Below are 13,299 nucleotides of genomic sequence, written 5' to 3'. Positions count from 1 at the left end.
AAATATTGCAATTTTTGGTGCCACTTTTTGTACCTCCCCACCAGCGTTTTGTTTTTAGGTTGTCTGTATGTATGTACGCCTGTACGTATGTCTGTCCCATTCTTATGAATGCAATATCTCAAAAATACCTTCTGGGGAATCTTCAAGTTTGGCACAAATGTCCACTTGGACTCAACAATGAGCTAATTTGATTTTGGTGGTCAAAGGTCAAGGTCACAGGGATCTCATCTTTCTCTTTCTTGTAAACGCAATATCTCAAGAACACCTTGAGGTATTTTCTTTTCTAAATTTGGCAAAAAATTGAAACTTGGATTCAGGTTTAAACTGATCAGATTTTGGTGGTCACAGGTCAAAGGTCAAGGTCACTGTTACCATACATCCATCATATCCTGTGAACATAATATCTCAAGAACATCTTGAGGGATTTTCTTCAAATTTGCCACAAACATCCATTTTGAGTGGAGGATGAACTGATTAGAATTTGGTGGTCAAAGGTCAAGGTCACTAAGACCCTATCCTGTGCATTCTCATGAACCTGATATATCAAGAACACAGTCGGGACTTCTTCAAATTTGGCACCAATGTCCACTTGGACTCAAAAACTGAGTAGAATTTGGTGGTCAAAGGTCAAGGTCACTGTGACCTTGCATACATCTCATTCTTGTGAACACAATATCTCAAAAAGGCCTTGAGGGAGTTTCCTCAAATTTGGCACAAACATCTGTTTGCTTTCAATGATAAACTGATTAGATTTTGGTGGTCAGTAGTCCGAGGTCAAGGGGAAGATTTATCAAAGGGAAGAAGCATCCATGTATTCACAGACGTAGATGTAAATGCAAGTTGACTGGTTCGTGGATGCATGCAACCACAAGGTGGTATAGATATACATATTAATATGTAGATATTCCTGAATATGTGTTTCATATGTATGTGTTTCCTGACATGATGTTTCAATCCTATATTTATAGGGTGTTGACACAGTTTGATTTATATGGTCAGAGGGAGAGTGTGGCAGTGAATGTGCTCAGAGCAGACAGCTGGTGGCAGTTGAAGCAGAAAAGAAATTAGCAGTAAAGTTGTTAAGTGGGAGTAAATGTACAGGGTCGGTCTCACTTTACTATGGCCATCTATCCCTGGAATATTTGGAGCACAGTTTAGCACATTAACCATACAGGGTCCAGCACATACTAGGTTTTGACCTAGTCTTGTTTATTGTCAGGCTTTACTTATTAAGCTGGAATTGTTATCCTGTGGAGATGCACATAGACATCGACACAGAGAAGAGTGTTATGGATGAGTGTGTGCCAGAGAGCTTGTAGAGGAGCTGACACACACAACTCTCAAATCCCAATCCCAACAACATGTAATGCGAATCCTGTCACACAAGCAAATTGATCGATGGAACCATCTCGTGGTAGAAAAGGCTTTGTCCTGTCCATGTACGCTGATAAATCCTTATCTCTCATGTTTATTCCCCAGATGAAGTGGGTTGTTACCGACTGGAGTGAAATTGATTTCCATTTTCTCATTTCCTCTATATGATGTTTACATTGTTGTTTGCAAAACCTGACATTGCTTCCTAGTAGACCTGTGCATTACAACCCCAAAATATATTAGATTCACACTCACGAACATATCCTAGTGACACTTGTGTACTTTCTCTTATTTTCAGCTCGAAAAAGCATTATTTGAGATTTAGAAGGATCAAGTCATTGTTGGTTTTGGTCTTTCCATAGGATTTTTTGACAAAAAGAAAAATACAAAATATCCTCAGCCTTATCCTTTAATCCTGGAGAGATAGTAGGGACATAGTATTTATCAGATACAACACTACAAAAGTAAAGTAGATCATTTGTGGCAGACAATTTCAGATAAGTAAATCAGCATATTAGTAGCTGCATCTTATGACCTGTATAGTATCACTGTAGTCACCTACTGTATGTAAGTATTTAGGTGTTATTTAGAATAATGTTAGAATATTATTGTTGACCTTGTCAATATCATTGCTGGCATCTTGTGTATCTGATTATTGATAGTATCCTCAAATTGTAAATGTTTTCATCGGACTGCCAAACCTGAGCAACTAACTTAGATGTCCACATGGAGGGATTGTGACTCTGAAAGGTTTTTTTTCTGCTATGAAGTCTCTAATAATCTGTTTACTTTGAAAAAGTTTTTTTCTTGATATGTGAGCACCAGTAAGGGTTAGCTCTACTTGACAAAGTTTGTCTCCATGATCAAATATACTGAGTCCACTCAATCGTCTGAAGCGGAGATAGAAGGAGTGTGTAAATCAGAATCATCTAGAGAGTGCAGTGTGTGTGTGTGTGTGTGTGTGTGTGTGTGTGAGTACACTTTGAGCTTGAGTGTGTGGAAATGCATGACAGTGTGAGTGTGTTCCTGAAGGGAACGGGGCAGTTGCCACTTCAATTTTTTTCTCCTCTTTCTCAACTCCAGCCTTCCTTGTCAAGCTGTGACAAGTCCTCTGAGACATCTCTCCTGCTGTAACTTTCACACAGAATGAATCACACAAACATCAGATAGCTGGAGTACTTTCATATAGAGTCCAGCCATTGCACATGAAAATCTGTACTATAGGCACTACCTTGAGAAGGCATTGGTGGATACATCTACCAGTTTGTGAAATAGTAAAGTTAAACTACACTTAAATTCTTTAAATGTGAAGATTTTTGTGGGTTACACAGATACACTTCAGCCAGTTCTCTGCATACTAGTGCTACTTTTCATCTTAAAAATCTATGATTTCAGTTTATCTCAGTTGAGGCAAGATAACATCAGAATTTATGCAGATAAACAGTTTGTATCTGTTTAGAGAGCTGCCAATAAAAATGTATTGATTTTGAGCCAGTGAGCCTCCACTCCCGCCACCTCCAGCTGGGACTACGTCCAAAACTGTGATCTAGTAAAAGAAAGAGTTTGTAGTTGCTTTCAGTGAGCTAAAAGGTCAGAGGAAGGTCTGTGTAATGAATGCAGCGGTTTGTTTATTGGCCTTATTATTATTATAAAAAAATTGTCAGTTAACTACAAATTTCATATATTTTACATATTTTACATTCTAAGCATACAAATATGACCTTTTACAGGTAGTAGTGCTGTTTTGATTTCACATTTCGCAGTAGACACATGAAGTATCATCACTTGCATTGAGTAACGTGTCACTAGTCTCAAGGTTAACTATCAGTACCTTCAATAGAAAAATTCTCAATTTTATTTTTGTGTAATAAATGAATACCAAACACATAAAAACAATATTTTCATTATATAAAGAATCATTAGATCATTTGACTTTAATGTTATATATCTTACAATCTCGGACCCTTCTGCTATCAGTTTGATGATGATAAGCACGGGGGCAATGACCAGTATTTCAGGAGATCCAGTGTTGCAAGCGGATATCTGGGTCAAGACTTCCTCTTCTGTGTGCTGGTCATTTTGACTATTAAGGATAAAAATAAGGATTACAATCTCTATAAATAGAGATAAACCTTTACACAAATGCAGAGAAAAAAAATAAATGAATAAAAATTGTCTTCTCATGATGGCCAGTGGGTTCCAAGATTGTTTTATAGCCAATGTGTTACTCCTCCCCAAATTGACTATTTACCTGCCGCTCATATGTGATTGGTCAGTACTACTCGGACTACACATGGAAACCAGAACTCTTCTGATACTAAGGTCAAAAGGTCAAAGGGCAACGTCACTGTGACCTTGTGTCCATCTCATTATTGTGAACGTGATAATTAAACTTTGCCTTGAGGGACTTCCTCAAATTTGTCAGAAACTTTCACTTGGACACAACAATGAACTGAATAGGTATTGGTGGTCAAAGGTCAAGGCCAGTGTGACCTTGCATCTCTCATTCCCATGAACACAAATATCTCAAGAAGACCTTGCAGGGATTTTTCTTTTCTTTTCTTTTTTTTTTTTAATTTGGCATAAATATCCACTTGGACAAAGATTAACTGATTAGATTGTGGTGGTCAAAGGTCAAGATCACTGTGACCATATAAAATATGCTTTTGGTCATAATTCAAGAATTGGTATGCTAATTATGACATTTGACACAAATGTCTAATAGGATAAAATGATGTTATGACATTTTATATACATAAGGTCAAAGATCAACCTCACTGACTTCATAATGTTCTACAAAAACACTTTTGTGGCCATTATTTAATGCCATAACTCAGAAGCAGAAGGGGAGACATTTGTTCAGATACTTAACTGGTCACACTAATCTTGGGTGCCCACCTTGAAACTATGTTAATTGTACAGATCTTCTATAATGTCAGGGTTCAAGATGTGTGTGAAGCAGCCATGTTTTAGAGTATGCAGCTTCTTTTCAGCAACATTTGAAGCATTGTCAACTGTCCTACCAACATATGAGTCTGTACAGCCATGGATGTAAACTGTAACTGCAGCTTGACTGGTTCATGGACATACAACCACAGGATGTTAAAATTTAGATTGATGATAATATGTTGATACTGGGGCATTAGCACTATATACTTTCTCAGGGGTCTAAGAACCTTGAAAGGAATTCGGGAACTTCACTTGTGTGTTTAGCAGAGGAATCAGGGACCAAGTTTATTTCTCAAATGAAGACCCAGTGGCATATGGAATTTGTGTATAGCTTCATTCACAAACAAAGGGAGTACTAAGTGACACCAGTACCACTATCAGAATAAGGAACAAACATTTCTTGTAATATTTATTATTGTTACATCACCATTAAACATTGCATTGTTTGCAGCTGTGCCTGGTAGCAAAGCATCTCTGATGTTTACTTCACATTGTTACATCACCATTAAACATCAAACACACAGCAAATTGGAGACAGGTGCTCTGAAGTTTTCAGTTTTCTTTTCCACCTTTGCATGTCGCCTTTTCATCCTTTCATTCTTCATTACATCCAGGTTAAGCATCAAAGTCATGCCAAAGTAAATACCAAAATCAGGATGACTGTGTTGTTGCTTCCTCATGTGTAAAAAAAACTGCAAACACTGTTGTCATTTTTGAATGTCATTGGTTTAATTTGCCTAATCCTGTTATATTCCTCAGATGTGCCAATAACGCCGACAGGAATGCATAAACAGGCTTCTTGGTTTTAGTTTTCTGTGGTTCCATAATGCCTAGCTGTTTGGTGTAATATAAGGTTAGCAAACTGGTCACTGGTGGATCATCAATCTCAAGTTTGTGTCAAGTCCTTGCAGGTTTATTTTAGTTCAAAATTGAGATCAGAGGGAAGCAATTATTGCTTGGAATAAAAAAGAACAAAAACATTAAAGACTATGCATCATTTTGAAATATGGGCCATTCCCTTGAATCCCATTTCCTTATTACCTTGTGTTTCTTCTTCCCCTCTGTGGCTGTGTTTGCACACTTTAATTTTCTTCTTCTTGACTGGGAAAGATATGTATGAGCAGCTTTTGTCTTGGTTATAATCAGAGACAACTGATCATGGTTTGGGTTAAAATGGGTACATTTGTTTCATAACTTCATTTACATGAGTACCTTAATGAATATTTCACATGACATTAACTATGAGCCTGTTTATACCAGGCATTAACATGCATCTTGGGTTATCTGATCACAAGTTGACAGTGCTAAACAACCACTAAGATGCATTTGACCGCAAATCTTTTATTGTGTAAACGTGAATGTGTCCTGATGCGTTCCTGACATACATCATCAGTAGAATATGTAGTGGCTGTTTTGGTGACAGCATGCTAATGCTCTATAACTTGCCCATTTTAAAATGAGTTGGACAAAGTGTTGACCGTCCATTGCTTTGCCCTATGGATCGTCCATTGCTTTGCCCTATGGAAGGAGACATGTTGAATTCAGCTGACAGCAATATATCCAGCTAGAACCTACCAACACAACTGCTAATGTGACTAGCAAGCATGCTAGCTAGCAGCTAGCAAGAGTGTGGACAGAATAATGTGGATAGGCCTTCTGATCTTCACGCTTAAGTTACAGGCAGTAACAAAATCTGAACACAAGTTATCAGCCGGAGATGCATGACAGACACAGGTGTGAGCAGCGATGTGTCCCCTTTGTCCAGTTGTGTTCGGATCACCAAAACACATGTTAATACCAGGTTTAAACAGGCTCAAAATTGACTTTTGGTTCACATGGGACATGAGCAGCAGTCTCCTGGGAGAAAGTCCTGTGTTTGTTTGATCCATCCACCACTACACCCTCCCACCATTCGCTGACTTTGTCACGCTTTATACTATCCCATTGCCGCATATGGGTTTACATTGGAGTTGGTTGAAAGCCTGGTACGTGCTGAAGGCTACTGTCCAAGCTGCTTTATTTAACGCCCTGGGGATGAGGATGGTTTGCTCTTTTGGTTATGTTAAGTGGTGTCATCAAACATATTCACACGGTAGCCTGCTGATTGCAGCTGCATATTTTGAAGGTAACCAAACATTTCTGCTGTGAAAGGACCATTAAAGAGGCTTGTTCTCAAGAGAGAGGGAGGGAAAGCGAGGAGGGGAAATGAGGAGCAAGAGAAAGCGAGAGAGGTGACTTTCAGTGATCAACAGAGCCAGACCGCTGCTGCAAGTGGTTTAATGGTGAGCTTGGACCTGCTGATGAGACTGTATCATGGGTCATCACCAAAGGTTACTGAGGGTTAGGCCTGCTTGAAATGGTATATGAACTGTCTCATCATGACACACACACACACACACACACACACACACACACATATTTAGCTGAATACACACTTACTCAGACATGCCCACACACATATCAACATAGTACAGGATGGTATATTCTGCTCTCAATAACAGATGCATACAAATGGTCATGAAAACAGCGAAGATAGAAAATGATCAATAATTTAAGCCTTGAACCGGTGAACTGTCTTCTGCTTTAGCAACAGCTTGTAAAATGCATGTAATATTTAAAGCAAATGCACACTTGGCATTTTAATAAATTAGAAATGTATAAAATCTGTATTTGTGCCTGCTGGTCAGGCTGCATTCTATGTTTTCTGCCTAACAATTACACCACATCATCCCCAAACGTCATGCACCACCTAACTCATTAGTTTATGCCTTAGCAAACTTCCTCCCTTTTTTTTTTTGCCTCTGCTGCATTCTTGATTGCATCCTTTTCATACGCCCCATTGCTGCTGGCATGAGTAATAACCAAAGAACAAGACTGACAAATACAGTTGGAAGTGAATTCACTGCTCAGAGAAAACGTTTCCACAACAATATTTTCTGTTTTGTTTCCAGCGTTATTCCTCATACTTATTAAAAAACATTTATTTTATTTTATTCCCCCTCAACAAATCTGTCTTTGGCACAAGACACACTAAAAATCATGACTAGTGCAGCCATCCCCATTTTGTAGTCACATATCCAAATAAATTTGATTTTATAGATATTTATTAGTACTTTTGGAAAGTTATTGTGTGCCGTCTGATAAATAAAGAGACAACTATTATAATACCGACAACAACACCAAAGACAATAAAGACATAGGCAGCAGGGCACCTCTTTCATACTATAGACTTCTTCAACACGTCATTAAAGTGTTCCACATATCATAAGCATCCTCACACATAGAAGTTCAGTTAAATGTGTGTAGTCTGAAAATTCATACTTAAAGTGGGCATGCAAAAAGATGACCTCGTTAAACACATATTTGCATATCAAGGTCTAGGCAACAGGACAAGATTTTGGTATTGAAAGAGTTCTGGTTCCCATTTGTAGTATAAGTAGTAGTGACTAATCATGTTTGAGCAGGTTTTGCTGGCATGCAGGTGAACAGGCTGTGTGGAGAGCTTAAGACATGGAACGCATTAGCCAAAATGCAATCTCCTAACGCACTGGCTATTGTTTGACGACAGTTTGGCTTGTTTTATCTTCATTAGCTCTATCTGGTCAACTCCATTCTTGTGTCTCAAGTTGTGTCTCGGACTGTGGATAATATAATGACCAGTGCATGAAAGATGATGTCTTGGCCTGGATATCCACTGGCTATGCCAAATTCCCCAAAATATTGGCTGTTGCCCCCAGAAGCTTCATCATCATCAGGACGATAGCCAGTGGGCTCTGAGATTGGGAGATTGGGAGTGGGGTGGGGATGGTGGATGCTGTGTCACCTAGGCAAGATGCCTGCCAAGCTGCAGACCACTGTTTGAGACCAACAAACAACAAACCATTTGTGATTTGAGTCATTGGTGAGCCATTGCTGTTTTCCAGGAGCTTTTCAGACAATAATTGTGAGTGTTTTGTAGTGATCTGTTGCTGTTTTTATAGTAGGGACAGTGCTACAAAAAATGGTAAATTTTTTACCAAGGCATCACTGCATTTCCTGCTGGGATAGGGGCATGAAAAGTGGTGGTTTTTACCAAGATATATCTGCTTTTCTGACAAGGAATTTGCTTCCAAAACCTTGTATTTTTTAGCCAAAACGTGTTTTTTGTGCCCAAAGCTAACCCCACGTTAGCCACATAGTTGTTGAAACATTAAGTTTCAAAATATGGTCTACATAGTAACATGCAAAGGCAGAAATGCACAATGTCACTATTATTTTTGGACAGGTCAGAGTAGCTTTTGTGGTCTGGTGAGACGAATATCGTCTTTTTTTTTTGTCCATCAGACTTTCCACCTTTTACACTGCACATCATCAAAAACATACAATCCCTTCGGTGAAGTATAGTGGTGGCAGCATCATGCTGTGGGGTTGTTTCTCTGCAGCAGATCGCCTGTGTGTAGTCAAGGGGTTTCAGGCTTATGAGGGTAGAGGGTAACATGAAGTGTGCAGTCTGCCGGAAACCTATGACTCTGGGAAAGATTGGTTTTCCAGCAAGACACTGAGCCCAAGCATAAAGCCAGAGCTACACAGGAATGGCTTCAAAATAACAAGTCAATGTCCTGGAATGACCTAGTCACAATCATGATGTCACTCAAATTTAGAGTTTGCAGCTGGACTACGGAAAGGCTGTTCAATCACCACCCCCATGATATCTGAAGGGCTTAATCAGTTTTGCAGAGAGGAATGGGAAAATTGCCATGTCCAATAGGTCATAGAGACCCATCCACATACATTCAAGGCTGTAATTGCTGCCAAAGGTTCATCTCGTAAATACTGACCGAGAGTTACTATACAATGTAAACAAGCACTTAGTATTTTATATCTGTAAATACAGTAATTGCCTTAACTTTGACATAAAAGGTCATATTTCCATCACATAGTCTAAGTGGTTCCCCATAATTCGAGGCTTGACCGATGCTCTTTTAATTATGCCATCACATTGTGCCTTATTTCTCCTGCAGTACTTTTATGGAGTGCGACACAGAATTAGCACCACCAACTGTTTCTCTCAGTGCACCTGACCCCTAATGTTCTGCGCACTGTGATGCACACAAGCTCTGCCAGTTCTCTACCTGCTTTTAAACAACCTGCCACTAGACAGTAATGGAGGTGTCGCAGTGATGAAGGGGAGGAAATATGGATGCACATGTTTTTTTAGCTCTTACTTTTAGAGATTAGTCATCTAATGGTTTGCTTTTGAATATATGTGGGCTCTGTTTTCCTCCAATTTGCCATTTTCTGTGATTCATTGTTCAGTGTTGTGTTTATTTGTCGGCTAAGATGATGTCTGACATGAAAACCATCTGATAGGATAGGCTATTTTATTTGTCGTGGGTGCTTAAGTTTTATCTTTGTTTTGATGCAGTAACTGATCAGCAACCACATTGTTGTTTTTTTCCACAAGGAAATCAAACTCTTATAGCAACTCATTTTACAAAAAAATAGGTGCTGATAATAGACAAAGTCACACAAAGACACTTGACCAACCTGGCTTTGCATGTTAACATCCTATCTTTGTCATAGTAACCCTAGAAACAGAGTAACATTGCAGATCATAAACAACCTGATTAGGATGAATGATTACTGCATGCCACTTTTTGTTTCCTCTGTCTGTCACTTGAATAAAAAGTGTGTATGTGTCCACCATTATTCCTCTCAGTTTGTTAGATACTGTTCAGTGAAAAAGAAAGAGGCTGACTGAGGATGGCAAATGCTTGTTGACAACAGGCAGAATCCTTCCATCCCATTCTTTGTTGTTATGGTGGATTTGTGGGCTCTTTTGTTGATTTAAATGTGTGCTTCCTTAAGCACTAGTGTGTGTCAAGTTGCCAGTATTGTGTTTTAATGACTGAGTGAGAATCATATTTGTCTTGCATATGAAATATGCAATACAAGTAAGATTATGCAGACATGAGTAAACCTTTCTTATCTTACTTGAGAACACGCCACTCGCTGGATTATTATTGGACTGTAAAAACAAATGGTAGCTATGGGTTCATGCAGTAGGCAGAAGTTTCACAAGGCTGCTATACAGTGCAAGTTTTAGGAGCCCAGGGACCCGCTGATCTGTTTGTTCATATCTGCAAGGCTGGATTACCAATCATGGAAAACAGGAAACTGACCTGGGAGCCTAGATCCCTCAGAGTGTCTGCATTTTGTGGCAAGTAATTTTTGGTAATCTGTTTAACTGTAGTTTTATGTATGGGAACATGGGAAAGCACTCGTAAAGTCACAATGAGACGGAAGTTACACTGTCTTAAGCTTTTGTGCTGTGACATATTTCCAAGTAAAAGGAATTTGAGTGGTGTACAGGTATGAGAAGGATTTATCATTTGATTTGACCACTAAAAAGTGAGCAGGCTTAGAGTTTAGCATGATACAGAGCTATAGCAGGGTCTACTGCTGCACAGACTGTTGGCTCGGACCATAGATACAAAAAAATAACGCATTACCAGCTGCGCCAATGGTACAAAATGGTATACACTTCGGTCAGAGACATGTCTCAAACAAAGTTTATTTTCCCCTGATTTTTCTTTCTGAAAAAATACCATGTAAATATCTGGGGGCCAGTTGAGAGTACCAATAACAAACGCTACTTAACATATATATAATACAGTTGTGACAGGGCTGCAGTTTTAAACAAATTGTTAACATTGTGAAGCAAGTACTTGGTAAGGTTTAAGCAACAAAACTACCTGGTTAGATTTAGCCAAAGATCATGGTTGGGGTTACAGTAAGAATGCTTGTTAAGCAACTAAAGAAATGTAGGTAGTTTCGGTATGTAACATAAGTAAACATTAGTTAAAAAGTCAAAGTGCACCTTTGGTTTCACATGAGATACCAACAGTTGTCTCTTGGGTGATAGTCCAGTGTTTGTTTGACCCATACATCCAACCTGACCTTCTCTGTTAGTGGACTTTGTCTCTCTACTTTGGTCACTAGCGGTCACCGCCTTACATTGAATGTAACTATGTGTTGTAATAAGCTGCTTGTACATGTGACCTGTATGTTCTATTTCATATGAATATGCTCAGATCAAAAGTTGCAAATCTGGCATTTTGCAACATTGAAGTACAGGAATATATTGCTTAAAGAAGTTGTCTTGTAATGAAGTATTTTTACATTGAGGCATTGCTACCTTTATTTCAGTAACAGATCTCAATACCTTTTTGTCCAGTGTAAATTATGTAGCCATTTTGAGGTAATTTTTAACAGTTACATATCAGCTTGTTATCAGATAAGAAACATTTCTATAACATTAGTAGGAAACTAGGGGACCTATAAAACAAAGTGTTGCCTGTGATCTTCTATCCATTAAATGGATTTTTACCCATTCTCTTGTCTTCTGCTATCCACAGGGTGTAGGTGCTGACCCCCACATTTCCTTGGCTCTGCCCCCTGAATCCAAGCTGTCCAAACAGAAAGTGGAGGATCCCTCATTCCAGTTCTTGGACTCCGATGAGATGACCATCAGGATAGGTAGAGCTGGACCTCTCTCAGGCAAGCCTCCCTTCATATACCCACATCAACATCAATTTGTGCTGGATTTAAAAAAGAAACAGCATGTTACATGTTATCAAAAAGACCTACAGCTGTAGCCACTGCAGTCCCACTTTTTTTCAAGTCAAGGTAAGTTTCAGGCACTGATGTAGAATAAAATTGCATGAAGAGGGACTGTCGTGGCTGCCACTGTAAAATCTCACCCGAAGCTTCTCTGATGGCTTCTTTTAACTGTCCTGATGTTTCTGTTTTCCATTTTCTAATTCACCTGTCTGTCTGTAACACTTAATGGGTTTTCTCCAAACTTTGAGTGGTGTTTCAATCTTGATAGCTCTTTGAAATTATCCTCTGTTTGTTTTCTGGGGTGCGAGACACTAAACCATTCTCCATGCTCTCATTTCACTCTACGCACACTGAGTCAAAAACATACTGTAGTACACATTAATGTTGTTGCTTACGTCGATTATATTTTTGGTCTGTAAGGTAGACAGGGAGACTAATGTTGTTATTGTGATACAGAAAAAGCAGAGGCGCTGATAAACACATCTCATTTTCCAACAAATCAAAGAACGATTATAGCATGATGAGCAATTAGGGAGAAACTGCACAGCCATCCTTGTGACAAAAGAGAGCAACATGGTGGAAAATTAGAGTACAAATAAAGGTAGAAAAACAAATAAAGTGAAAAAAAAAAGGATTTTAAAAAAGGAAGCCGGTGTTTGGCTGTGTGAGAGTGTGTGTGTGTCTAAGCCGATTGGGACTGTTTGTTTGTGGCAGATAAATCAATGTTGTTCCCTCGCCTCACTGGCTGGTAACATTTTGAATACAATTACATTTTAATTAATCGGTTATATTCAGTGTATTCTGACACTGTGTGCCTGCTGGCTGTCTCTCACTAGGCCCATTAAAGTCAAGCAAAACAGTGGCTCTGGATTACACACACTGTAGTTCGGTTCATTTGGTTCAGACCACGCTGGCTTTTAGTAGACCAACCGTGAGAAATAAAATGAGGTCATATGGACTGACAGGTAACTTATTAGCTGGACCGCTTTGGTGATGCCACCCTGCATCATCAGAGCTACATGGACCTATGTGGGTAAATCAAATTCTGGTGACTAACAGCAGGTGATGCTGCACTTTAAAGTCTGTACTAGGAGTTGTTACTATGAACTATGAAAGTTCACGGAGTGGGACACTCAGCAACCCTACCCCTAATTTTATTTGGCAGTACAATTTTTTTACTGGTAAAAATGAAACCATGGTGAAGTCCGTTCTTGTTACTAAGTCCAAAGAAAACTATTTCACCCTTCTGGGATATTCTTGGTGTGGCACCAACTTAACACCTCATCTGTTTTGCATGAGTAACACCCACAAAGCTCTCTCAGGTGTGTCCTCTCAGGTGTGCCCCTCCTGATTCTGAGTCAAGTTTTTATGCCT

The 13,299-nt window shown here is 39.1% G+C and overlaps 1 protein-coding gene across 2 annotated transcripts in view; it reads left to right on the top strand.

Annotated features, from left to right (window-relative positions):
• LOC125881043 (zinc transporter ZIP11-like) overlaps positions 1-13,299 on the top strand; it is a 188,318-nt gene that overhangs the window by 96,559 nt on the left and 78,460 nt on the right. The window contains exon 5 of one of the 2 annotated variants that reach the window (XM_049563952.1): positions 11,721-11,841. In XM_049563952.1, coding sequence (XP_049419909.1) covers positions 11,721-11,841 — 121 coding nt within the window. Of the gene's footprint in view, positions 1-11,720; positions 11,863-13,299 lie in introns of both variants that reach the window. The other variant, XM_049563950.1, reaches the window with a different exon arrangement.

The sequence above is a fragment of the Epinephelus fuscoguttatus genome, linkage group LG20, assembly GCF_011397635.1.
Source record: "Epinephelus fuscoguttatus linkage group LG20, E.fuscoguttatus.final_Chr_v1".
Taxonomy (NCBI): domain Eukaryota; kingdom Metazoa; phylum Chordata; class Actinopteri; order Perciformes; family Serranidae; genus Epinephelus; species Epinephelus fuscoguttatus.
The sequence above is the reverse complement of the archived record's forward strand: the minus strand, read 5'-3'. Positions and strand labels throughout refer to the sequence as shown.